The sequence below is a fragment of the Panthera pardus genome, unplaced genomic scaffold, assembly GCF_024362965.1.
Source record: "Panthera pardus isolate Hobbes unplaced genomic scaffold, ASM2436296v1 HiC_scaffold_17, whole genome shotgun sequence".
Lineage (NCBI taxonomy): Eukaryota > Metazoa > Chordata > Mammalia > Carnivora > Felidae > Panthera > Panthera pardus.
The window spans coordinates 140,654,750-140,678,673 of record NW_026526732.1 but is presented as its reverse complement, the minus strand read 5'-3'; the positions used below and the strand labels follow the sequence as shown (position 1 = coordinate 140,678,673).

Genomic DNA, 23,924 nt, shown 5'->3' with positions numbered 1-23,924 from the left:
TTTGGTTTTGGTTGCTCATGCTTTAAGTGTTCTCTCTTAGAAATCACAAAGGTTTACTCCTCTGTTTTTTTCCTAAGAGTTTTATATAGTTTTAGCTCTTTTAGGTTTTCGATTCATTTTGATTTCTTTTTTTTTTTTTTTTTTTTTTTTGCATATAGTGTGAAGAAATTTTTCAAATCATCCTTTGCCTGTGGATATCTACTCATCTCAACACTTGTTGTTAACAAGACTACTCTTTTCCCCATTTAAATGATACTCTTGGTGACGTATGATTTTGTTAAATGTATGGGTCTACTTCTGAACTCTCAGTTCTGTCCCATTGCTCTCTGTGTCTATCCTTAATGCCAGTACACACAACCTTGATTGTTGTAGCTTTGTAGTAAGTTTTAAAATCAGGAAATGTGAGTCCTCCAACTTTATTATTTTTTAAGACTGTTTTAGCTGTCCAGGGTCCCTTCCATTTCCATATGACTTAGGATCAGCTTGTCAATTTCTACAAAAAGGACAACTGTAATTTTGATAGGGATCGAGTTGAATCTGTAAATAAATTGGAGGAGAATTGCTAATTTAACAATATTAAATTTTCTGATCCATCAAGATGTCATATCTTTTCCACATATTTAGGTTTTCTTAAATTTCTTTCAATAATGTCTTATAGTTTACAATGTATAGGTCTTAAACTCTTTTGTTAAATTTATGCTTAAATATTTTACTCTTGGTTCTATTCTAATGGAATTGATTTCTTAATTTCATTTTTGAATTTTTCATTGCTAGTGCATAGAAATAAAACTGAGTTTTGTTTATTGATTTTGTATCCTGAAACTGCTGAACTCATCTATTAGATCTATTGTTTTTTTGTGTGGATTCCTTAGGATTTTGTATATATAAGATCATATCATCTGCAAATAGAAATCATTTTACTTCTTCCTTTCCAGTATTTCTCCCTTTCCTTTTTATTTCTTTCTCTTGCCTAATTATACTCCTTAGAACCAAAGTATAGTATTGAGTGAAAGGGGCAAGAGTGGACATCTTTGTCTTCTTCTCAATCCTAGGGGCAAAGCTTTCAGTTTTTTACCTTTAAGTATGATGTTAGCTGTGAGTTTTTTGGGTTTTGTTTGTTTGTTTGTTTGTTTGTTTGTTTGTTTGTAGATGCCCTTTACCAGATTGAAGAAATTCTCTGCTCTTCCTAGTTTGTTGAATATTTGTATCATGATAGGGTGTTGGATTTTGTCAAATGCTTTTTCTGTCATCTGTTGAAAGGATCCTGTGGTTTTGGTCCTTTTTTTCTATTAATATGGTATATCATTGATTTTCATGTATGGAACCAATCTTGCATTCCTGATGTAAATCCCATCTTGTCACAGTGTTACAATCCTTTCTTTGTTGCTGGGCCTGTTTACTAGTATTTTGTTGAGGATTTTTGCATCTACATTCATAGGAGATGTTGGCCAGTAGTTCTCTTATGATCTCTTTGTTTGGCTTTTGCATCAAGGTAAAATTGGTGATTTTACTCATAAAATGAGTTAAGAAGTGTTCCTTCTATTTTTTGGAAGGGTTTGTGAAGGATTGGTTTTAAAACGCATTCAATGTTTGGTAGAGTTCACCAGTGAAACCATCTGGGCCTGGGCTTCTCTTCATGGGAAGCTTTTTGACTATGATTTAAACCTCTTTATTTGTTATAGATATATTGAGACTTAATCTTGAGTCATTTTCAGTGGTTTGTGTCTTTCTAAGAATTTGTCCATTTTGTCTAGGTTATCTATTTTGATAATATACAATTGTCCACAATTTTCCTTTTATAATCCTTCTAAGCTCATAAAGTCAGTAGTTCTCCCTCCAGTTTCATTCCTTATTTAGTAATTTGAGGCTTCTCTTTGTTTTTGGTTTTGTTTTTTGTTTTTTTGGCTAAGTAAGTAACTTTAGCTAAGATTTGTCAATTTTGATCTTTTTAGAGAAACAACACCTGATTTTGTTGATTTTTTTCTTTTTCTGTTCTCCATTTCATTCATTTCTGCCCTGATCTTTATTATTTCCTTCCTTCTGCTCATTTTGGGCTTAATTTTCTCTTCTGTTTCTAGTTTCTTCAGGTAGAAAGTTAGGTTGTTGATTCGAGATCTTTCTTCTTTTTTAAAATAGGGGTTAACCTACAGCCATAAATTTTCCTCTAAGAACTGGTTTTGCTGACTCCCCTAAGTTTTGCTATATCATGTTTTGTATTCATTCATCTTAAAGAATTTATCATTTCTCTTGTGATTTCTTCTTTGACCCATTTGCCATTTAGAAGTGTGTTAATTTCCACATATTTGTGAGTTTCCAAAATTTACTTCTGTAATTTATTTCTAATTTCATTCCATTGTAGTCTGAAAGCATACTTTGTATGATTTCAATCATTTTAAATGTATTGAGAATTTGTTTATTGTCAGATATATGGTCTATACTGGAGAATGTTGTATGTATACTTGGAAGAATATGTATTGTATTTTCCAGGAGTTAGGTGGAGTGTTCTACAGATGTCTGTTAAGTCTAGTTTTTTATAGTATTGTTCATGTCTATTTCCTTGCCAATCTTCACCTACCTACCTTGTTCTATCGGTGGTTGAAAGTGTAATACTGAAATCTACAACTATTACTATTTAATCTACAACTTATTACTTTTAGTTCTGTCAGTTTTGCTTTATGTCTTTTTTTTTTTTTTTTAATGTTTATTTATTTTTGAGACAGAGAGAGACAGAGCATGAACGAGGGAGGGTCAGAGAGAAGGAGACACAGAATCGGAAACAGGCTCCAGGCTCTGAGCTGCAGCACAGAGCCCGATGCGGGGCTCGAAACCACGGACCGCGAGATCGTGACCTGAGCCGAAGTCGGACACTTAACCGACTGAGCCACCCAGGCACCCCTCTTTATGTCTTTTGAAATGCTATTATTAGGTACATATGTATTTATAATTGTTATATCTTCTTGATGGGTTGACTTTTTTATCATTATAAAATGTTCTTTTATCTTCATTAATATAGTCACTCCACCTCTCTTTAGCTAGTTTGCATGGTACATGTTTTTCCATCCTTTTACTTTGAACCTACTTATGTTTTTGAATCCAAAGTTTGTCTCTTAGGAAGCATATAATTGGATCATGTGTTTTTAAATACATTCTGTCAATCTCTGGCTTTTAATTGGAGTGTTTAATCTATTTACGTTCCATGTAACTACTGATAAGATAGGATTTATGTCTTCCATCTTGTTATTTGTTTTCTACCTGTCTTATATCTTGTTGCCCCTCTCTTCCTCTGCTGTCTTCTGTTATATTAAATACATAATTTTAATTTCATTTTAATTCCCTTGTCATTCTTTTACTATGTTTTTGAGGTTTTTTTTTCCTTGCTCTAGGGATTACAATTAGCATTTTAATTTAAAACAATCTAGTTTACGTGTATACCAGCTTAATTTCAACAATATACAAGACTTTGCTCCTATATAGCCCCATTCCCTCCCCACTCTTACAAATTATAAGTGTTATAAAAGTTACATCTTAATAAATGGTGTGCCTATCAACACAGATGTGTAAGTATTGCATTATGAAGTTGTGTTTTGAATCAGATACAATGTGGAAAAAGCCAATTTTCATAAGGATAGACTCCTTGGGTTGGTGCAGGCATTGGTTTCCAGAGCTCTAACAAGGTTGATTCTGACTATTTTTGCCAGTTTTCTTGTTGCTTTTATGGAAGAGAGAATTTTCTGAGTTCTTAAACCATTTTCTTTTAAATCATTCTCAATGATTTTTTTTTACTTTTAAATTGCATTTCCCTTCGATGAAGTTAAACATCTTTATTGTTTATATTTCCTTTTTTTAGTGAGCTATATGTATATATCCTGTGACCATAACCTATTATTTTAATTGATTTATAAGTGTTCGAGAAATGAGATTTCTGCCTTTGTATGAGTTGCAGAATTTTTCTTCATTTTGTGTTTTGTCTTTGTGTATTGTGCTTGTGTCATGAAGAAAAAGATATCAGTCTTTTCTTAATTTATTTTAATGTGTCAGTTTTAAAGTATCTATGAATTTTTTTATGGCTTCTGAGTTTTGTGTAATAAAGAGCGTTTTCTTCTCTAAGATTATTTTAACTATTCCCCAGTGGTCTTTCAAGTATTTTTTTTAATTAACTTCATCAAAACATAATTTATATAAAAGAAACTGCACCTATTTTAATGGTAGCTTTTGACAAATATATACACCCATGTTACCACTACCACAGTCGTAACAGAGAACATTTCAATCACCCGAAAAAATTATTTCAGGCTTTCTCTATATTCATTCCTCCCACCCTAACCACCACCAGCAGCACAAAATATTCTCATTATTTTTTTTCTTTGTCTTTATATCTGTGATTATTTCCCCCTTGTCATTTCATATTTCATCCTTTTTGAGTAAGTTAGCTAACAGTGTCTTTTATATTTCATTTCAAAGAATAAGCTCTTTTATTTGTGTATTAGTTATATAACTTTTCTCCTTTAAAATGAACTAGCAATTTGAGTAAGATGCTTAGTTCTTATTGTTGAGGCTATGACTTTTCCTCTGAGAACTCCTTTAGCTGCACTCCAAAGGTTTCTGATATGAAGCAATGGGCTGGTCATGTCACCTGCATTTTCTTTGTTTTCATGTGTTTCTTATGATAAAATATAGAAGATCCGTATTTTCATCTCAGAAGTTACTTTTATAAAGGAGATTTGGGTTGGTATTCATAGACTTCTACCATAAGCAATGATGGAATTCATATATTTCCCCTTCTCCTCTGTTTTCTCTACCAGCCAATGGATCTTAGTATTTTCCTTTGTGTTGTTAAATATACATTTACTTCTGTCAGGCTCCAAAAAGTTCACACTATGTTCAGACCAGGGTTTTTCCCACAGGCCTTCTTTTTAGACTTTATCCTGACCTTCCCCTGTATTCTCTCCCCACCCTGACCACCCCTCCTCCACAGCAGGCAACCCCTCCCCCCCCCCCCCACCAGCATCTTATCCAGGGAAAGTGAGGGCTTAGTTGATTGGTGGGCAGCTGCTGCCTCCACATGGGATGGAAGTAAATTTAGGTTCTGTCACAGGTTGAGACTATCAGGGGAAGCTCCAAATATCCTGCCAGAGCTCCCTGAAAATAGCATCACTAGACTTCCTCAGCTGGAGCCAGGCCCTGCCTGTCCCCTCTCCTCAGGTACCTATACCGAATTCCGGGCCCCTCCGATGGTGACAACCTCTTTATGCCTAACTCTCCATGATTATAAGAAGATTTGGTTCCCAAGCACCTCATCCTCCCCACCTGTCTCTCATCTCAATATGGGCAAATATTTCCAAATTGAACAGTTTCAGAAGAAATCCTGGCAGAGACCTTAAAGGCCCTTCCACCCCCAGCCTGGACTAGTTTTCATGTACACTTAACAACGGCCACACCTTTACCACTCATTCCCCTTCTTCCCATGCCATGCTTTTTCTCCACCAGGCTCTTCCCAGGCCCCAAATTTCAGGCCAAAGGGAACAGTGCTACCAGATGTCCACCCAGCTGAGAGAGAGCCAGCTCTGATAAAACATGTCTGCAAGGGTCTCTTATCTCCTGGTGCTTGGAAATCCTTTGTGCTGTCAAGGAACAGACTTGGGATTTATTTCAGTTTCTGATCTTACTCCTCAGCTCCATCTTTCCCACCCCATCTGTCCTGAGTCTTAATTTATCATTATCCCCTTCCTCCCATCTTATGTCATCACGTCATAAGGTACCACTTGTTTACAAGGTGCAGAGCAGAAGGCAGAAGAGATTTCTAGACTCAAGCTAATGGATCTGTACTTTCAGGTATCTTGAGAAAGGCAGGAAATACATTCGAAGATGCCTTCTTGGTGCCCCTTGAATCAGACTGCATCCCGGAATTCTGACCAGGAATGAAACCATGCCCTCACTGGCAGGACAGGCAGGAAATCATAGCACAAACTCTGGACTAGAATCTTTAGAGTTCCCAGGCCATGTGAATAGTCAAACTCAGGCCCTTTCTTTCCCCGTCAACTATCAAGAGCTCATATATTATCATTCAGAGTTTATTTACCTCAGTGGTTTAAGGGCAGAGGAACCAGCATGGGGGGTTCATTCCTAGCATATCTCAATCACATATAAGTATCACTTTCCACATCAGAAAAGTCAAGATGTTAGATTAGATCCTAAAGTCCCTAGCTGTTCTGATATACTAAGGATCTAGGGTATGGGCTGGCTGGCTGGATGCATAGAACTCTGGGGATGGTCTCTGTGGTAATAGTATGATGAACAGCTTAGCTGGGTGCCGTTTGGCTAGTCAGTGGATCTTGGGTTGGCTCACAGGTGGCCCCTCCACCCTTGTCCCTTCCAGGAAAGATAACTGTGGCATATGTCACAGGCTTAGAGTACATCAGGACTTTAGGAGGCAGAGGAGGCGATGAGGATTGGGCTGGGGATGGAGAGTCCTCTGATGGGGGATCAAAAGGTAGGCTGCTATAGGTGGTATTGTCAAAGGAAGGTGGCGAGTCGAGCCTAGCATACGGTATGTCCGATGGAAAATCAACTCCAAGGCCAGAGTCACTGATGTGGTGGACCACTGAGGAGGAGGCCTGTAACAAAAGCAGACAAATGAGGCAGAGAGTATGCCTTCTTCTGCCCCAGTTCCCTCTGCGGGGAAGTCCAGGACCACACTGGATCTGTCTCTCAAATCCTGAGGATGTCAGTGGGCAAGAAGGCTTCACTTTGAAGATTTTCAAGCCCCAAGTTTCTCCCCAAATCTGGGAGGGTGAAATACCAAGGTAGGAAGGCAGAAGACCACTGGCACCAAGTTCACAGCATTAAGGAAGAGGGTTTGGACTCTGACTGGGTCCCAGTCTTTCACCACCCCCTCATCCTGGGACCTCTCAGCAAGCCGCGCAGACGGAAGGTCTGCGGAATTTGGCTAGGGGCCCACAGATGCCTCTTACCTTGCCTGAAACTCTGCTGCTCTGAGATTGGCCACAGACACCAAGCCTGGTCCCTGGGAGGACAGAGGACGGCAGCACAGTCTCCTTCCTGTATTGGCTCAGTGCCCATTCCTCACTCCCTTCAGAAGCCTCTTTCCTAGTCCAGACTCTCCAGTCTACTCCCACGGGACACCAGCTACACCCCGGCCTGCCAGGAGACCCCACCCACCCACTTACTGCTTCCAGCTTCCTCCAACCCACCTCAACATTCAGCCAGTCTCCTGAGACCCTTCCCCCACCATCTCCAGTCACCTGTCTCTATTCCACTGGTCCACCCTGTCCAGTTCCTGTCTGTCCCCAGGCTGGCTCTCACTGAGTCTCCTTCCTCCCATCCACCCCTCAACTGGGGACTTCTAGGGCCTGGGGGCCCCCCTAAAGCCCAGACAAGCCCATCTATAGGGGAAGCAGAACTAGACTCCCGACATTGTCTACAAGACTGGCTGGTTCAGGACCAGCAGGGGCTGTGCTGGGGTGTGCAGGTAGACTGCTACCTACCTTTCCTTTTGGCCATCACAGCGAATAGCACGGCTGCTGCCACCAGCAAGCCCAGCAGGAGCGCAGCGCCCCAGATCAAGGGGATGCTGAAGGATACAAAGGGATAGGGGAGCTTAAGCCTGAACTTGGCAGGAAGCTGCTCACCAGGAGCCCCGGAGCGGTAGCAGAAAGGTGCAATTCTCGGTGAGCCATGGTTGGGAGAAGAGGATTTGGGGGTGGAATTAGGAGGGCAGGCATAGGCAGGGCAGAAGAGAAACACATTTTCAGGTTATCCTGGCTGGAGACCCGCGGGCATAAAGGGGCCATTGCTGAACTGGGGGTGGGGGGGAGGTGGGACAGGAGGGTCTGCCTGACCTCCTGCCTGATCAGAAGTTCTCCAGAGGTGGAAGGAACTGTGAGGTTTCCCTTTGAGTTAGCCTGGGGCTCTGAATAAGCCTTTCCCACCCTTTCCCACCACCAGCCTTTTCCCGGACCCTGAATACAGCTCTTCTCAGTCAGTACCTCTTCTCATCCTGGCTGGGTTCCAAAGGGCTGGCACTGCCCACGATGTCTGAGAAGGGGCCGTCAGCCAGACTCCCAACCTTATAGTTCTCTTCCTCCTCTTTCGGGGTAGGAGCTGAGTCAGAAGGAAACAGTCATGAGCACATACCCAGTGTGGATAGGGTCACGGGCCTGTTGAGGTCCAAGGGACTGGGGGAGGGGGGCCGAGGAAGGAGAGGTTCCAAGCAAGAAACACAAATGGGGGCTTGGCATATTCCTTAGGGGCCCTCATTCTGGAGATTAGAGGTGGATTCTTTCTGTCTTTACCCAGTTGTGATGGGGCCCTCTTGCCCCTCCACCACCAACTGTTGCCCCTGCTTTCCTTCTTCACCTGCTGGCCTCTCCCTGGCCTCTCGGGCTGCTCAGCCTATGCAGAACCGCACACTGGGTAATCTGCGCCCACCTCCCCACCCCACCGCAGCATAGGCTCTCCACTCTATCCCGCAGTGACAACCCTGCTCCTGTCGCTCATCCACAGGTCTCTAAAGGGGCATAGCCCGCTAGACTTCTCTACCTACCTGCAACCATGTGACCCCCTGCAAGCCGGGCGGGGGGGGGGGGGGGCAACCCAAGCTCTGCCCTCAGGATCTAAAGAACTCTAGGGTCACCCCTAATGTGAAACAATGCCAAGGGACCCTTGCTCAGACCCTTGCTCAGACCCCCAGACTCAGTTTTGTGACAAGGCTTCTACTGTCCCTACACCACTGTGCTCAACCTCTCTGGCTGTCAGACTCAGGCCTGGTTTCTCTGGGCCGGATGATCTGTCTTGGGAACCTGGCCAGTCCTTCTAGACTCTCAGCAGGTGTGGTCTTCCTTCTTCTCAGAGGCTCACCATCCCCACCCCCCCCCCCCCACCAAGCCAAACCAGGATCTGGAGATGCTGTGTCTCCCATCTTCCTGCATGCATCCTGCCCACCTAGTGCCGTTTAAGCCACCCACACCCTCCCTGAAAGCCATGCTCCACCAGCCAGCCCTGAGCATCCACACGCTACAGCTGTCGGGTCCCCAGCACCTGCCCCTCTCCCCAGTGCATCTTGTCCTACAGGCTTGAGTTACCAGACCTTACGGTGCCAAGGAAGGAGGAGGACAGGAGAAGACTAGGACCAACAGTCCTTTACAATGTACACTTTACAATGTAAAGTAATAATCATGGACCGGAGATGAGAGGGATTCTAAGGACACCTTAGTCCGTCCTCATAAGTAACAAGTGGGGAAAAAAACCACGAGCAGGGAAAGTGCCTTTCTTCATTTCCTTATTTGGGGCTTGGGCACAAATTACTTGAGAAAGGAAGCCGTGAAGGCAAAAAAGACATCATCATTCCTAAGAGAAAGGTAGAGCAGGCTCCATTTCAGCAGGAAGCTGGCCGTTTTCCCTCCAAAACATTGTTTTTGTTTTACGACATCCAATTTCTCTGGAAAATTCTTTCTCCTACTTTAAAATTTTCTTTTAATAAATGCTCAGACGTTAGAAAGTTGTCGGCTGGGAGAGAAAACCACAGCCTATATAAAAGTACTTTCTCTCCCGAGGATAGGGGTTGACAACCCTGGAGGGACCAGGAGTGACACTTTTCTCATGGGTAAAACTAAAGGAGTTGAAGTAATCCAGGTACCGAATGTGCCTGCATGTAGGTGAGGCGCATCCTAGATGCTCTGTGAAGACATAAAATTCAATAAAATCCGAATTCAGTCATTTTAAGCCATCAAACCCATTAGAGCAGGAGTAATAAACTGGGAGGTTTAAAGAACAAATTCCGGTTGATAAATGCCCAAATTAAAACTTTGCTTAAGGGGTGCCTGGGTGGCTCAGTCAGTTAAGCGCCCGCCTTAGGCTCATAGCATGATCTCACAGTTTGTGGGTTTGAGCCTCGCGTCCGGCTCTGCGCTGATAGCTCGGATCCCGGAGCCTGCTTCCGATTCCGTGTCTCCCTCTCTCTCTGCCTCTCGACCCTGTTCACGCTCTGTCACTCTCTCTCTCTCTCTCTCTCTCTCTCTCTCTCAAAAATAAATAAACATTTTAAAAATTAAAAAAAAAAAAAACTTTGTTTAAAACCTTTCTAAGGAAAAAAAAAAAAAGCATCAAGTATGTTGAAAATGCGGGATGAGGCGGGCCAAGGCCATGGGTGAGGACATGCCTTTCAGCCGGGAAACCCCCGCTAGAGCAGGAGGGGGAAGGGACCCACCGTCTGGCTCGTTTATCTCTGACTGCTCACCCAGTTCTGCTTCCGCTCCCCGGGGTGCTGTCAAAACTCTCTCCTTCCAATTCCCAGCCCCGCCCCCTTCCCCCCTCCCCCGCCCCCAAGGGTCCCCATTTCCCAAGGACGGAGAGCAGCAGGTGGGGGCGGGGAGGGGCAATGGCCAGCCTAGAATGACTCACCTGGAGGGAGCACAACCAGGGCCACCCTGTGCAACGTCTGGGTCCCCGCCGCCCCCTCCACCACGCAGCCGTACTCGCCAGTGTCCTCCTCCCGCAGGGTAATCATCTCCACCTGGAGCAGGCCGCCCCCCAGGTCCGTGAGAAACATGCGCCTGCCCGCCGGGGCTCCGCGATCCACAGCTGAGGACACCAGGGGCTGGCACCCATCGGGCAGGAACCGGCACCACACCTTCCGAGCCTTGACGTCCTGGAGCCGGTAGTGGCACTGCACCAGAATGGAGCCCCCCACGGGGGCCTGCAGCACTTCCGGGAAGCTGGTGGAGGCCTGGCCTGGGGAAGGAAGGGATGTGGTTATGCGGGGCAGGAGCCCGGGGAACTTTCCAGCCCACCCACTTGCCACAGGGGCACAGGGGCCTAGAGGTCCCCCTTCAGGGCCCTACATATATGCTGCTGGTGCCACCATGATGTCAATTATTCCTGGGCACCAAGCGGAGCCCATGGGGCCCAGAGCCCACCCGCGTCACCTTACCTGCCAGTCCCACCAGCAACAGCATGAGCAGGTTGGGGCCCATGGTGGGTCAGGGAGATGTCAGCTCTGCGGCTGGCCTGGCCACTGACGCAGCATTCCCCAGGGAGCAGGAAACATCTGCCTTGGACAGTCACGTGGGGCTCTCAGCCGCCATGGGGTGGGAGGCGGACACTGGGGGCCCCTCCACCGGTGGGGATAAGGCGCCTTTCCAAAGCCTGGCTGCTTCCGGGCTTGGGAAGAGACCCTGAGAGGAGGCAGGGGTGGGTGAGGCAGGGTGAGAAGAAGCCCAAGGACAGGCGGGACCTGGGATCCTGGGGCCCAGCTAAGGGATGAGGTGACAGGAGGATGGTGGAAACTGGGAAGCAGGGGAGGCAGATGATCCTCAGGGTCTTCCAGAAATAGAATCTGAGGATGCAGAGCTGTGAAGGAGGAAGGTGAAGGGCCATTTGGGTTCTAAATTCTGTAAGGAATGCACCGGCCAAGCCCTCAGGGGACTGTCCAGTCCTGCCACACGACCTCACACCCAGAGACCCCACCCTGGTGGCGCCCTGGATGGGACCGGCCTTCATTTACTGTGCTGGGTGCCCTCCAGCCCCTGCCGGTGTGGACCCACGCTCTCCAGCTCTGGCAACTGCATCAACCCTTTGATAATTATGCTCCATTTTCTTCTTTCCCCCTGTTTTCTGGAACCCCTTAATGAGTTGGATATTGAACCTCATGTATTCATCCCCTTTGCACAACTTTTCTCTCTCCTTTCCCATCATTTCGTCCATTGTGTTCTGATTTCCAGAAGGTACCCTCATCTTTTTCTCTCATCCCTTTTACACTTTTATGCCTTGGCATTTTCACTTTACAAGATTTCTTATTCTCCAAACTTTTTTTACAGCATATTATTTTTGTTTCACGAATGCACTATCCTCTCTGTGGGGAGATCATTCTCCATGGATATTTTCACATTTCTGTGTGGTCTGGGCACTGATCAAGCTTTGTTCGACGGTCATCAAATAGCAAGCATGCTTTGGAAGCTAGAGAGAGGGTACCAGCTCCTGAGGGATTTGCTTATACCCCCACCCCCTTCCCTAGAGAAGATCTCTTTACCTTCCAGAGTAAAGGTACCTAACATCTATCTATCTATCTATCTATCTATCTATCTATCTATCTATCTTTCTATCTATCTATCTATCTATCTATCTATCTATCTATCTACCTACCAGTCTATCTGTCTATCTATCTATGTATCTATCTATCAGTCTAACTATCTATCTATCTATCTATCTATCTATCTATCTATCTACCAGTCTATCTACCTGTCTATCTATCTGTCTATCTATCTATCTATCTATCTATCTATCTATCTATCTATCTCTCTATTAGTCTATCTATCTATCTATCTGTCTATCTATCTAGCTATCAGTCTGTCTATCAGTCTCTCTATGTATCTATCTACTATCTGTCTCTCCAGAGAGGAAGATGGGCCTATGTGCCAGATGCCATGTGTAAACTCCAAGCCTCATAATTTGGGGTTCCTTTGCCGTGACAGGAACCCACTGTCCGCACAGGAAACATCTGGCCCCCATTCATGTCCCCCTGTGCAGAACTGGGGTGTGGGGACCCTGCACAGAACGTGGACGATACACCTCCTGATCTGGGACTCCAGGGGGAGCACTGGTGCTCAGAGAGACAAAGGCAGGTAAGGTGAGGATGTCTGGAAGGGCCAGCCAGCGCCTGACCTAGACATCACACCTAGAAAGGGGCTAAAGAAACTACCCTCCCTCCTTCCTCTCCCCTCCCTTCTCTGCTCCTTCCCTCTCTCTGCTCTCTCCTTCCTTCAGGAACAAGGAAGTTGCCGATGGGAACTGGGAACAGGAGCCTGAGAAAGCCAGACAGTGCGTTAAGCTGGAAGTGGTGAGAGGGTGACCAGTTGTCCCGTCTGCCCAGACTTAGGAGTTTTCCTGGGAGACATGGGTCTTTGGTGATACATTAGCAAAGTCTTGGGCAAACCAGACGGGTGGGTCAGCCTCGTGGGTGATGTGGAAATGCTTATATCTGTCCTGCCAGTACGTATCAGGCTTTCTTTGATTTCCTTGTGGTTAAGTCATTACACTAACAGTCCACAGAAGTATTGTGAAGCGAGACCTGTCCTCAGTATTTGACTGAGTGCCTAAAATGGTCCACTGCTGGGTACAAAGGACAGAGGTGACCAGGCAGGATGCTGGCCTCAGGGAGGTGGGCATTAGAGAAGAGGGAGGAAGCCAGTGTTTATTCGGGACCTATTCTGCACCAGACATCGGCCCTGGGACTTTCACTAATGGTATTTCTTTCAACCTCACAAAACTTCAGCAAAGCAGTGTTGCTCGTTTGTTTGTTTTTTGTTTGTTTGATTGATTGATTTCAGAGGAGGGGGAAGGGGTAAAGAGAGAGGGAGACGGAGAATCTTAAGCAGGCTCCATGCCCAGCACAGAGCCCAATGCGGGCCTCAATGTCATGACCGTGAGATCATGACCTGAGCCGAAATCAAGAGCCAGGCACTTCACTGACCGAGCCACCCAGGTGCCCCTGTTCTGTGTTTTTATTAGGTGAGGACCCTGAGGCTCAGAGGGGTTTCCTAGTAGGAGGCAAAGTACCTGATCCCCCCTTCAGTCCAGTGTGCACCCCAGAGAGTCCAAGGCAGGGGATCCCAGTGGTGATCCAAGTCCCCAGGGGGACGTCTCCAATGTGGGGGAGGAAGAAAGAGAAAAGGCCAAGCTCCCAAGAACAGGGGAACTGCAGACACGTTCTCGTGCCAGGGTTGGGGGAGCCGCGCATCTTGGCCGCTGGACAGTGCCTCGGGTCTGCGGGAAGGAGACTGGTGCCTGGGACACGATGAGAAAGCTTCACATGCGGCTGAGTCTAAGAGCCTGGGACACACAGCCCGGCCCAGCATCTGCGGGGAGTGAGCCAAGCAGGGCTGGGCAAGACTGGCTCTGGGGAGTGATGTGTGCACATGAGGCTGGGCACGAGGGCTGCATCGGGGGTCCTTCCCAATGATCCGAAAGCCCACGGTGGGGGGCAAAGCTGCCACTTGTGGCCATGGCCACAGAGGGTCCCAGGCTTCCACCTCCCAGAGGCCCAGGACAGAAAGCCTGAGGATGGGCTCCTCCCCCCACAGCCCTCCCTGGGCAAGTCTGCGTCCCCACTCCCCTCACTTGGGCCACAGTGGTGTGTGTGTGCCCGGGGAGAGATGAGTCCCTCTGGCCTGGTCCTCTCCCCCTGATGTGGTTCTCCTGCACAGGTTCCTTCTGTTGCCCTCTAAATTACATCATCCCTGTCCCTTGTGCACCCCCAGTGCTCCTAGCCCGGCTTCACTGGTCGTTTCCTCCTGGGCACTTTTGCCCTTCAGCATACCATCTGGCTGACTGACTTGTGTCTGTCTCCCTCCCCTCCCCCGGGTGCGGGGACCTTGTGTGAGCAGGAATCTTTGCCTGTTTGGTTCTCGCTTGTCTCCAGCGCTCAGAATGGTACCTGGCGCAGAACATATCCATTTTCTCATGAAATAAATGAGTAGGATGGAGCTAGAGGGAAGGGCAACGTGAACACGAAGTGAAATTTGCACTTCCAGGCTCTACTGGGGACTTGGGGTGACATCTTTCCCTCGAGAGCCTCAGTTTCCCTTCTGTGCAGTGAGGGGCTCAGAGCAGTAGTTCCTGGCTCTGGTATGCTGCACTCCATGAGGCCAGCCGTGGGTGTTCCCCTGGAGGGGAAGTAACACGCTGAAAGCAGAGGTCTGGGGAAGCGAGTCGATGAGTCAGCTGGGCGTTATATGGACTGATGGGTGGGGGAGGTGGGCCGCAATAATCCTCGGGAACTGACAGGTGGGAGGCAAATGGAGGAGAGGGGCAGCAGCCTGGATGCTAGAGAAATCCCAGACGAGGAGGCAGGATCCAGCAATTAGATCTAGGGAAGGGAGCGAGGAAAAGCAAAAGATGGGCAGTTTGGAGGCGGGGAGAACAGAGAGACGAGGTAGCCTAAGACCCAAAGCCCCAAGGAGGCAGACCTCTTGACTTTTCCTCGTCCAGATTCATTCTCCTAGCCTGGTAGCCAAAGAGAAGTCTTGGATTTATTTGTGAGAGTGTTTAATAACCAATGCCTACAAGTTGGTGAATGTCCTTCCCACTTCCCAGGTGTGCCCGCACACACACACACACACACACACACACACACACACACACACCTTTGTTTCCAGGGGCCAGGGGAAGCAGGGTATGGGCAGGGTGACCTTTCGCCAAAGCAGAACCATGAGTCTTGGTGGCTGAGGGGCAGGTGTGCAGGCCGGGGTGGTCCCAGTAGACCTCTCTCGGGGCCTCTCTTCCCATGCCAGGTCTTCTCTCACGTGTCTCTCTGCCCTGCAACCGACCGCGTGCTCACACAGCCCCTCTGAGCCCCACCTCGCCACCCCTGCCCAGTCCACCCCCATCCACCACTGCGCTCTGGAAGCTCACCTGTTAGGGTCTGGAGCTGGTAACCTGGGTCACGGCTGCAGTCCAGCCCACCGGCCTGGGGCGTCCCCAGTTTCTGCCCATGCCAGGCCACAGCCCAGAGAGCACTGGCTGCTAAAAGCTTGCCCAGAAACATGCAGGCCAGGAGGAAAAGGATGGGAGTGGGTGGAAAGGGGATATCCTCTTCTGAGAGACCCCTTGAAGACACAAGGAGGACATGAGGGAGACCTTGGGGTGGCCTACACACTGGAGTCTGCCCACCGAGAAGGACCGAGGAGATACCAGGTGCTTTCAGGGGCCTTAGAATAGCTCCCCACCCAGCACCATCCCTGGGATGAGGCTTGAGGGAGCCTGTAGTCAGGAGACCTGAGTTCTAGGTACGGATCTACCTGCTGAGTGCGTTTAAACACATCACCTTCCCTTGCTGGGCAGTTTCCTGCTGTGCATAATAGTATAGTCTGGGGTGTGTGTGTGTGTGTGTGTGTGTGTGCGCGCGCACATGTGCACTCCATGGTTATACTAACAGTATTTTAACACCAGTACACGGGAATGAACCAACCAGAGCTGATCCTACCAAAGGAGCAGGTATGGGAGTGGGGTCCCAGTTTTGTCCTAAAACCCTTATTATTGCTGAATTGTGGGGATGTCCAAGGGTGGCCAGGGAAGGGATGGGAGGCTGACCATTCAGGAGTCTTGGAGCAGCAGCTATGTATAAAAAAAGAATTTCAGCATGTTAACAACGGGCAGGGCCACACCAACACGTAATGGCTGGTCGGAGGGGTGTTCAGACAGATCATCTCCAGGCCCATTTTCATGCTCTAATTGCCTTGGGATTTGTAGCTCTGGGGCCCCAGCCCCCATCCCATGCCTGGGCTCTGCAGGGTGGAAGTCTGCCCCACCTCTGTACCTGGACATGCTGCGTTCCACCTGGGCATCCTCGAAGCTCTTGGACTCTTCAGGGATCCAGAGACCTCCAGGGTCCAGGTGATCAAGGGGGTCTGTGGGAGACAGAGCCTATGAGCTTCTAGCCCCTCCTCCTTGAGGCAGCCAGTCACAGTGGGGAGCACCCATCTGGATGCCACGAGGCCCCCTAGGCTCTGGCCTGGAGCAGATCAGGTCATTAACCTCTCTGAGCCTCGGTCTCCTCACCTGTTAAGTGGGGTGATAGTGTTGCAGGATTCAGTGAGATCATCCTGTATGGCTAAGTGCCGAAACTACAACTCCCACCCCCCCCAGCACACAGGGTCTTTGGGAAGGTCAAATGGATGAATGGATGTATTTGAAAGTTCTGTGTGAACTGTCAAGCTGTCTACACCAGCCATGGAGTATTATTATAATAATGTTATTTTCCTGCCACCCTCTTGGGAGTTGGCTGAGGCTTAGGCCCTAATAGGGCTGAAAATCTGTGTCTCCTTGGCCCCTACTGCCACCTCTGCATGTAAAAAAGTGGTGGCCATGGGGTTTGGGTCTAGGGCAAACCGTCTCCCCTCCCCTCCCCACCTTAGACCTTCGATGAATGGCTCATTTCCGTCATAAGGGGCCATGTGGTAGGGGAGGATTTGAGAAGAGGGAGAGTCAGAAAGGGGACACGAACCCCCAGATTTGTTCTCCTTTGGGATACATAGTGTTCTGGAGACCCAGGCAGAAGGCTTTCCTGGAGGGCATCGTGTGCAAAGCCTGGGGCGGGGGGGACCTCCACTGCCACCCTGTGTCACCTGGCATGAGGATCCCAGGTCAGCTCAGCAGCAGGAGGCTGGGGTGTGGGCTGTCACTTACCCCCAAGCATTTTTAACTCTGTCGCCTCACTGATACGCCCTGGGAGCCCTGTGGGGGCAGCGGGACAAACATCATCATCTCCATTTAAAGATAAGGAAATGGAGGCCTGGAGAGACGAAGCACATCACCCGGGGTCACAGGCAGTGTCCCTTCGTAGGGCTTGTTTTCTGTACCAGGTCAGTGCTTGATTTATGTTTGCAGGTCCTTTGGATAATTGGGTGAGGGAGTAAACGAACGTCCCACCACTCACTCCTTAAGGACCACTGTACAGTGCTCACATCCCAACTGGATGCCGAATGGATAAAGCTACGGGGAGAGGCAGGAGTGCAAGCAGCTCACTGGGTGCCTTGTGCAAATTAGAGCCCAGAATCCTTCCTGTAAGCGATGCAGGGAGTGCAGCCTGGAGCGGGGCGCCAGGGCTGGAGTGCGGTCCCCTTGCGCAGTGAGTAACCTGCACGACCATCCACAGGGGCCCTCAAGTGGGAGGGCAAGATCTGCACCGTGGGTTTCCCCAGGGTGATCGAGAGGGCGGTCCTGTGCCCAGACCTTGGAGACACAGTCCCAGCCCAGGGGTGGCCTAGAGGTGCAGTCAGCCACCCACTCACCGGCCAGCACCTCCACCAGGACCTTCCTGAGGGTGTCGGCCTCATCACCATAGAGACTCTGGCACTGGTAGAGGCCGGCGTCGTGGGCTTGAAGATTCCGCAGCGTAATGGTGAGTGTGCCCCCCAGGGCATCATCCACGATGGCCGTGCTCCCATTCCACCTCTTCAGGAAAGACAGCAGCCACGAGCGGTGGGTGCTGACGACCCGCTGGCACGTGCCCTCTTCATCCAGCTGGCGGCACCAGGCTTTGCGTCTGCCCCAGTGCTTCAGGGAGTTGTAGGGGCAGGAGACCTGCAGGGACCGGCCTGCCATGCCCTGGAATACGGTGGTGTTGTGGGCTCGGGACAGCTCTGGGGAGGAGACATTCACTCACTCTTCGCTCATTCACCAAATGTTTATTGAACACCTACTGTGTGCAGTGAACAAGGAGACAGAAGTCTTGCCCTTAAGGAGCTCAGCTTCCTGTATAAGTTGGGAGAAGGCGCACAGTCCACCATGAAACCCAGGTCCCCAGTCCGGCTTTAACACCGTTGGACTTGCTGGGCATTTTTAAAGAACTGTCCCTCTCTGGACCTATTTCCAGAGACGTTGGCCTTGAAGTTCCCTCCGGTTCTCTTCCGCCCATTTTATCCCTATCACATGGGATCAAGACCTCTCCTCCAGGCTCTCCGTCTCAAGGGAGCGGGGCCAGTGGCCCCCTCGGGTCTGGGCTGGATACCCACCTCCCTGCCCTGGCCATTTGTGCTCACTCTGCAGTGGCCCACGCGGGCCCTGGCTCTGCCATCTCCTCCTTCTGACCTTCAGTTCCCAGCTTCCCTATTTCTGTGGCTTTGTTCCCCTTTCAGGAGAGACTCATCTCAGAGCTATTTTGGGGGGAGACATGAGGCTGCTATTTTGGAGACCCGTCTTGGGGTGGGGGAGATAGGCTTAAAGCGTGGTCTATTGCCAGGGCAGGGGCTGCAGGGGGTATCGTCCGGAGCCCTCTGCCTCGACTTCCCCTCTCTTGGTCCTCCCTTACCCCATCCGCAACCATATGGCAAAAGAGACTTGGAAGACAAGATTAAGGGGCAGGTGGCCTGCCTTTTGAAGCAGAGAGACTTGAGGGAAGAGGGAGGGGGCATCCCTCTGCCTCCAGGCAGCCCCCCATCGTCCCCCACACCACTCCCCACTAAGAAGCCTCAGGAGCAGGGCTCGACTGGGACAGCCCCTCTGCTCACCATGTTTGCCTGTTGCCCTAGGGGAGCAAGAGGCACCTTACCCCAATGAAAAGAGGTAGTTGTGTGCAAGAACCTGGGGTGTCAGCCTCCCATCTCCCTTCCAGGCCTGAGGACAAGAGGACCTTCACGTCAGCACAAGATGTACATCCTCAGCTACGGGTTGTTTTCCTCCTCTCTTTCTTCCCTCCCACCCTGCCATTCCTCCGGGGCCAGTGGTGCCTCATCTTCAGGGCTCTTACCGGTGCCCCCCCAAACTTCCCCCAACTGCTACCTAGTGCCTGAGGTACCACCATCAGAATTCCTTCCTTTTCTTTGTGGCCAGAATCCAGCAGCCCCTCAGACTCCCACGTGCATGAAGAGTCAGACAGTGGGTTCTCCTCCCAGGGAGGGAGGGAGAGTATGAAGAATGCGGGGAGAGTGGGGGAAAGCGGGGTGCAGACCATGCCGAGGACGTCAGCCGCCTTTATAGTTGGGCCCAAGGCTGCCCGCCCACCCACCCACTGGATACTCAAGAAGGGGAAGGAGAGAAGGCCTGGCCAGCGGCAAGACGGGCTCCTACCTGTGACGGCCACCAGGATGAGCAGGCGGAGAGGCTCCATGTCAGGCTTCCCTGGTGGAAGGCAGACACAGGGGACCTTGTGCAAGATCTCGTCTTTCCCTTGAAGTGCGGAAAGGAGAGGGGCAGGCGCATCGAGTGCTGCCCACAGGAACTGGGCTTTTAGGGATTGAGAAATAGTCAGGACTGGGGTCTGGTTTTATGATTCAGGGAGGGGGTGTGGGGTGGGGGAGGAAGGGAGAGGAGGGGCCAGTCACTGCTGCCCAGGAGGCAGTGGGAGGCTGAGGATCCCAGACCTCTGAGAGGCCAGCCTGCCCCACTGCCCGTCCCAGCCAGGGGGACCCCACATGGCAGGGGCTGGACAGTGTCCAAGGCTGTGGAGCCCAGCCCAGGGATCACAGTCCCCACTGCTGTGTCCAGACCCTGCTCCAGCTTCAGTGCCTATCACACTCTTGCTGCAGCCTTGCAAGGACCAGGGGCCAGCTGGACCCTCATCTGGGGCCTCCTAGTCCTTCCCTCCAGGCCAGCATCCCTGTAGTGTAGGTAGACTTCAAGTCCTCCTTCCTCACTGCCTGTGTGTGCAACCACACCCCCCCCCACACACACAACCTCTCTGTATCTCAGTCCTTACATCTGTATAGTGGGAATAAGAATAGTGTGTAGGGTTATTGGGAGGATAACATAGATTTCTACCGGCAAAGTGCTTTAGAATAGGGCCTGACACACAATAAGCACTCAGCAAATACTAATTAGTACTATTATCCCAGTTAGGGTGGGGGGGGGGGGAAGGGGGAGATGGGCTTTGCACGAGGGGGAGAATTTCTCTTCCACCTGCCGTCTCCTGCCCAAGCGTATCCTTTGCACATTTGGGCACCTCCTGTGTGCACCAGTGCACGAGGGCATTATTTTGTGCATGCACACACCTATGGGACAACACAGGATGTGACATTTGCTGGAGTTTCCAGGGCTGGAGGTGTGCTTTCTCCACAGGTGCAGGAGTGGGGTGGGGGTACTTGAAGGGTGATCCAGGCACAGGGATTTGCAGGTACAAAGCCACCAAAGTGTGAAATGGCTCTTGGCAGTCAGTCCTGGGATGGGGTGAGGGAGGAGTGGTAATTCCCAGGGGCGGGAAGGTGAGTCCTGCAGGGGGAGGTAGCAGAGAGGCCAGGAAGGGTCCACAGGCACCCACAGATCGTCAGAATCTACTCTGGTTTCCTGCAAGCACTCACTGATTTGTTTTTATTTATTTCTTTACTGTGCATCTACGGTATTTACAGGGAATGCACCTAGAGATGGGGGTTAATGATGAACATAATTTAGTCCTTCACTCGGGAAACCAGCTCCCCAGTCTTGACTTAATGGCTTGGGGAATAGAAGGGTCTGAGGCCACCTGAAAATCACTGGATAGGTCCCCTTCTAAGGTCTTTTTATAAAGTCAGGATTATTGGCATATCATTTACATACACAAGAATTCACCCCGTTAGGTGTCTACCTCTATGAATTTTGACAAATTCATACATCTGTGTAACAACCGCCACAATCAAAATACAGAACACCTCTATCAGCCCCCCAAAAAGCTCCCTCGTGCTCCTGCTAGCCAATCTCCTTTCCAGCTCAGGTCCTGGCAACCACTGATCTGACTTCTGTTCCTACGGCTTCCTGCCCTTTCTAGAATGTTCTATACCTGGAATTATTTGGTGTATAGCTCTGAGTTTGGCTTCTTTCACTTATGATAATGTATTCAACACACATGAAGTTGTGCTCCTCAGTAATTCACTTACTTTTTATTGCTGAACAGTATTTAATTGTATGGCTGATGCATACCTTGTCTATCCACTCACCAGCTGATGAACATTTGAGTGGTTTCAAGTTGGGGGCGATTATGAAAAAAGCCACCATAGACATTCATGCACCTATATTTTGTGTGGTTATATGTGTCATTTCCCTTGGCTAAAACCCTAAGAGGGGTCACGTGTTAAGTGTGTGTCTAACTTTATAAATGCTGCCACACTGTGTTGCAAAATGGCTATACTATTTTTGTATCCTTGTCAAGACTTGATATTGTCAGGGTTTGGAAAAGCCATTCTAATAATTTTGTGGCTATATCTCATTATGGTTTTAATTCTATTTTCATAATAACTAATGATGTTGAACATCTTATCATTGCCTGCTTTTTTTGAGAGAGAGAGAGAGGGAGGGAGAGGCAGTGCACGTGTGTGGGGAGAGGGGCAGAGGGAGAGGGAGAAAGAGAATCTTAAGCAGGCTCTATGCTCAGCTTGGAGCCCAATGCGGGGCTCGGTGTCCCAACTGTGAGATCATGACCTGAGCCAAAATCAAGAATCGGACACTCAACTGACTGAGGCTTCTGGGATTCAAACCCTTGCTCTCTAGCCCCCACCTCTCTCTCACCTCTGACTCCTCTCAGACTTGACCTTCTTTCTTTGTATTTGGACCATTGTTCTCTGACACTTCTAGCTGAGGCAGTTCTCCCATCCTTAGCATCTCATATTTTCTCAGACGGGGATCTTGGCCCCTGTCTAGAACCAGTACCTCCTCTCTTCAGGGCAGACACCTCCCGGAGAGTGAGGGTGTGTGTACTCGCTCAAGTGCATGTGCCGGGATTGCTTTAGGTCATGGGCAAGCAGCAGCCAGTAGGCTAGGGGATGGCAGGCCCAAAGGGAAGATCTGGACGATAGCACAGGTGCTAGGAGGAAGGGATCCAGGCACTGAACCTGCCTCAGGTCATCACAGACATCACAGGACTGAGACAGAAATGCAGGGAACCTCATCTACCATGCGGCTGGATCAGGACTGGTCCAGATCCTGCCAGGATTGGGGAGGGTACCTAGCCTGCCTTTGGGGGCCAAGTGTGGGGATTAGAAGGCTGGATGGGACAGATGCAAAGTGGGGATTGAGCACACAGGTTTGGGCTTCTTACAGACCCATGCTTAATCCCAGCTCTGTTATTTACTGGCTGTGTGGCCTTGGGCAAGTTCCTAACTCTCTGGGCCGGCTTCACTATCTGGGTATGTAAAGGTAGGGCATGTTAAGTGCTCAAAAAAGAAAGAAAGAAGAAAGAAAAAAAAAAAAGAAAGAAAGAAAGAAAGAAAGAAAGAAAGAAAGAAAGAAAGAAAGAAGAAAGAAAAGAAGGAAGGAAGGAAGGAAGGAAGAAAGAAAGAAAAAGAAAGAAAGAAAAGGGCTAGAATTATTTTCCTTCCTCTTCCCTATATTTCTCTCTAAAATCTTCCTTCTTCCTGTCTATCTCCATCCCAGAATTTCATCTTCCATTTTCAAGATGGCAGCTTTCCCTATATCTTGTCTAGCTGTCTGTCTGTCTGTCTGTGTATCTCCCCTGGATGATCCCCAGGAGCTACTTTCTCACCCGTCCCGTCTCCCCCCGTGTCTTCAGGTCCTACTCCCCACCGCCCCCACCACCACCACCACACACACACCTTTTCCTCCGTGCTTACCTTGCCACAGACTCACCTGTCCTCACATCTTCTTTATCCATTCATCCATCGATGGACATTTGGGCTCTTTCCATACTTTGGCTATTGTTGATAGTGCTGCTATAAAAATTGGTGTGCATGTGCTGCTTTGCAACAGCATACCTGTATCCCTAGCAGTGCAATTGTGGGGCCGTAGGGTAGTTCTATTTTTAATTTTTTGAGGAAACTCCATACTGTTTTCCAGGGTGGCTGCACCGGTTTGCATTCCCAACAGCAGTGCAAAAGATATCCTCTTTCTCCGCATCCTCACCAACATCTGTTGTTGCTGAGTTGTTAATGTTAGCCATTCTGATAGGTGTGAGGTGGTATCTCATTGTGGATTTGATTTATATTGCCCTGATGATAAGTGATGTTGAGCGTTTTTTCATGTGTCGGTTGGCCATCTGGATGTTTTCTTTGGAGAAGTTTCTATTTATGTCTTTTGCCCATTTCTTCACTGGATTATTTGTGTTTTGGGTGTTGAGTTTGATAAGTTCTTTATAGATTTTGGATTTATACATTATCTGATATGTCTTTTGCAAATATGTCCCATTCTGTCAGTTGCCTTTTAGTTTTGCTGATTGTTTCCTTCACTGTGCAGAAGCTTTTTTATTTCTTAGGGACAGCTTTGTTATTCACGCTCTTCAACTGCCCATTTGAGTCTGATCACCAGAAGACATGAATAGCCTCCTCGCAGCCCTCCTGGACTGACTTTTCTGCTGCCTTTGACCCCTGCTGACCGTGCTCCACTCCTGTCCCCACCCCTGCCCCATGCTATCCCTGCTCAGTCCTGTTCTGCCCCTGGGAGGCTGCCCCTCTGGACTCCATCACCCCAGCGCCTGGCCCCCTGGCTTACTA

The 23,924-nt window shown here is 48.9% G+C and overlaps 2 protein-coding genes across 4 annotated transcripts; both read right to left on the bottom strand.

Annotated features, from left to right (window-relative positions):
* Positions 1–6,055: 6,055 nt before the first annotated feature.
* On the bottom strand, positions 6,056–14,134 carry TREML1 (triggering receptor expressed on myeloid cells like 1). Of its 2 annotated transcripts, XM_019457065.2 has the most exons (7): positions 13,573–14,134; positions 10,949–11,367; positions 10,420–10,749; positions 8,007–8,121; positions 7,506–7,591; positions 6,972–7,024; positions 6,056–6,614 (listed from the first exon to the last, which is right to left on the bottom strand). In XM_019457065.2, exons 2-7 carry the CDS (start codon positions 10,989–10,991, stop codon positions 6,300–6,302), a joined length of 942 nt encoding a protein of 313 aa, XP_019312610.1. In that variant the 5' UTR covers positions 10,992–11,367; positions 13,573–14,134; the 3' UTR covers positions 6,056–6,299. The 2 variants fall into 2 exon arrangements, with proteins under 2 accessions (XP_019312610.1, XP_053761016.1); XM_053905041.1 differs by lacking the exon at positions 13,573–14,134 and having other exon boundaries at positions 10,949–12,032.
* An 855-nt stretch (positions 14,135–14,989) lies between these two features.
* On the bottom strand, positions 14,990–19,800 carry TREM2 (triggering receptor expressed on myeloid cells 2). 2 transcript variants are annotated; one of them, XM_019457067.2, is made up of 5 exons: positions 19,582–19,776; positions 17,805–18,155; positions 16,331–16,421; positions 15,427–15,620; positions 14,990–15,330 (listed from the first exon to the last, which is right to left on the bottom strand). In XM_019457067.2, exons 1-5 carry the CDS (start codon positions 19,619–19,621, stop codon positions 15,314–15,316), a joined length of 693 nt encoding a protein of 230 aa, XP_019312612.1. In that variant the 5' UTR covers positions 19,622–19,776; the 3' UTR covers positions 14,990–15,313. The 2 variants fall into 2 exon arrangements, with proteins under 2 accessions (XP_019312612.1, XP_019312616.2); XM_019457071.2 differs by lacking the exon at positions 15,427–15,620 and having other exon boundaries at positions 19,582–19,800.
* Between the last annotated feature and the right edge of the window lie 4,124 nt (positions 19,801–23,924).

Excerpts from the sequence above, each read along its gene's own strand:
- TREM2 (XM_019457071.2), bottom strand. The coding sequence starts at position 19,621 with ATGGAGCCTCTCCGCCTGCTCATCCTGGTGGCCGTCACAG. Across the intron at positions 18,156-19,581 it reads CATCCTGGTGGCCGTCACAG|AGCTGTCCCGAGCCCACAAC; the intron begins GTAGGAGCCCGT and ends TCTCCTCCCCAG. Across the intron at positions 15,331-16,330 it reads GTGGAACGCAGCATGTCCAG|GGCAGAGAGACACGTGAGAG; the intron begins GTACAGAGGTGG and ends GGTCGGTTGCAG.
- TREML1 (XM_019457065.2), bottom strand. The coding sequence starts at position 10,991 with ATGGGCCCCAACCTGCTCATGCTGTTGCTGGTGGGACTGGCAG. Across the intron at positions 7,592-8,006 it reads CCCAGCCAGGATGAGAAGAG|CATCCCCTTGATCTGGGGCG; the intron begins GTACTGACTGAG and ends TGTATCCTTCAG. Across the intron at positions 6,615-6,971 it reads GCAGCAGAGTTTCAGGCAAG|GCCTCCTCCTCAGTGGTCCA; the intron begins GTAAGAGGCATC and ends CTTTTGTTACAG.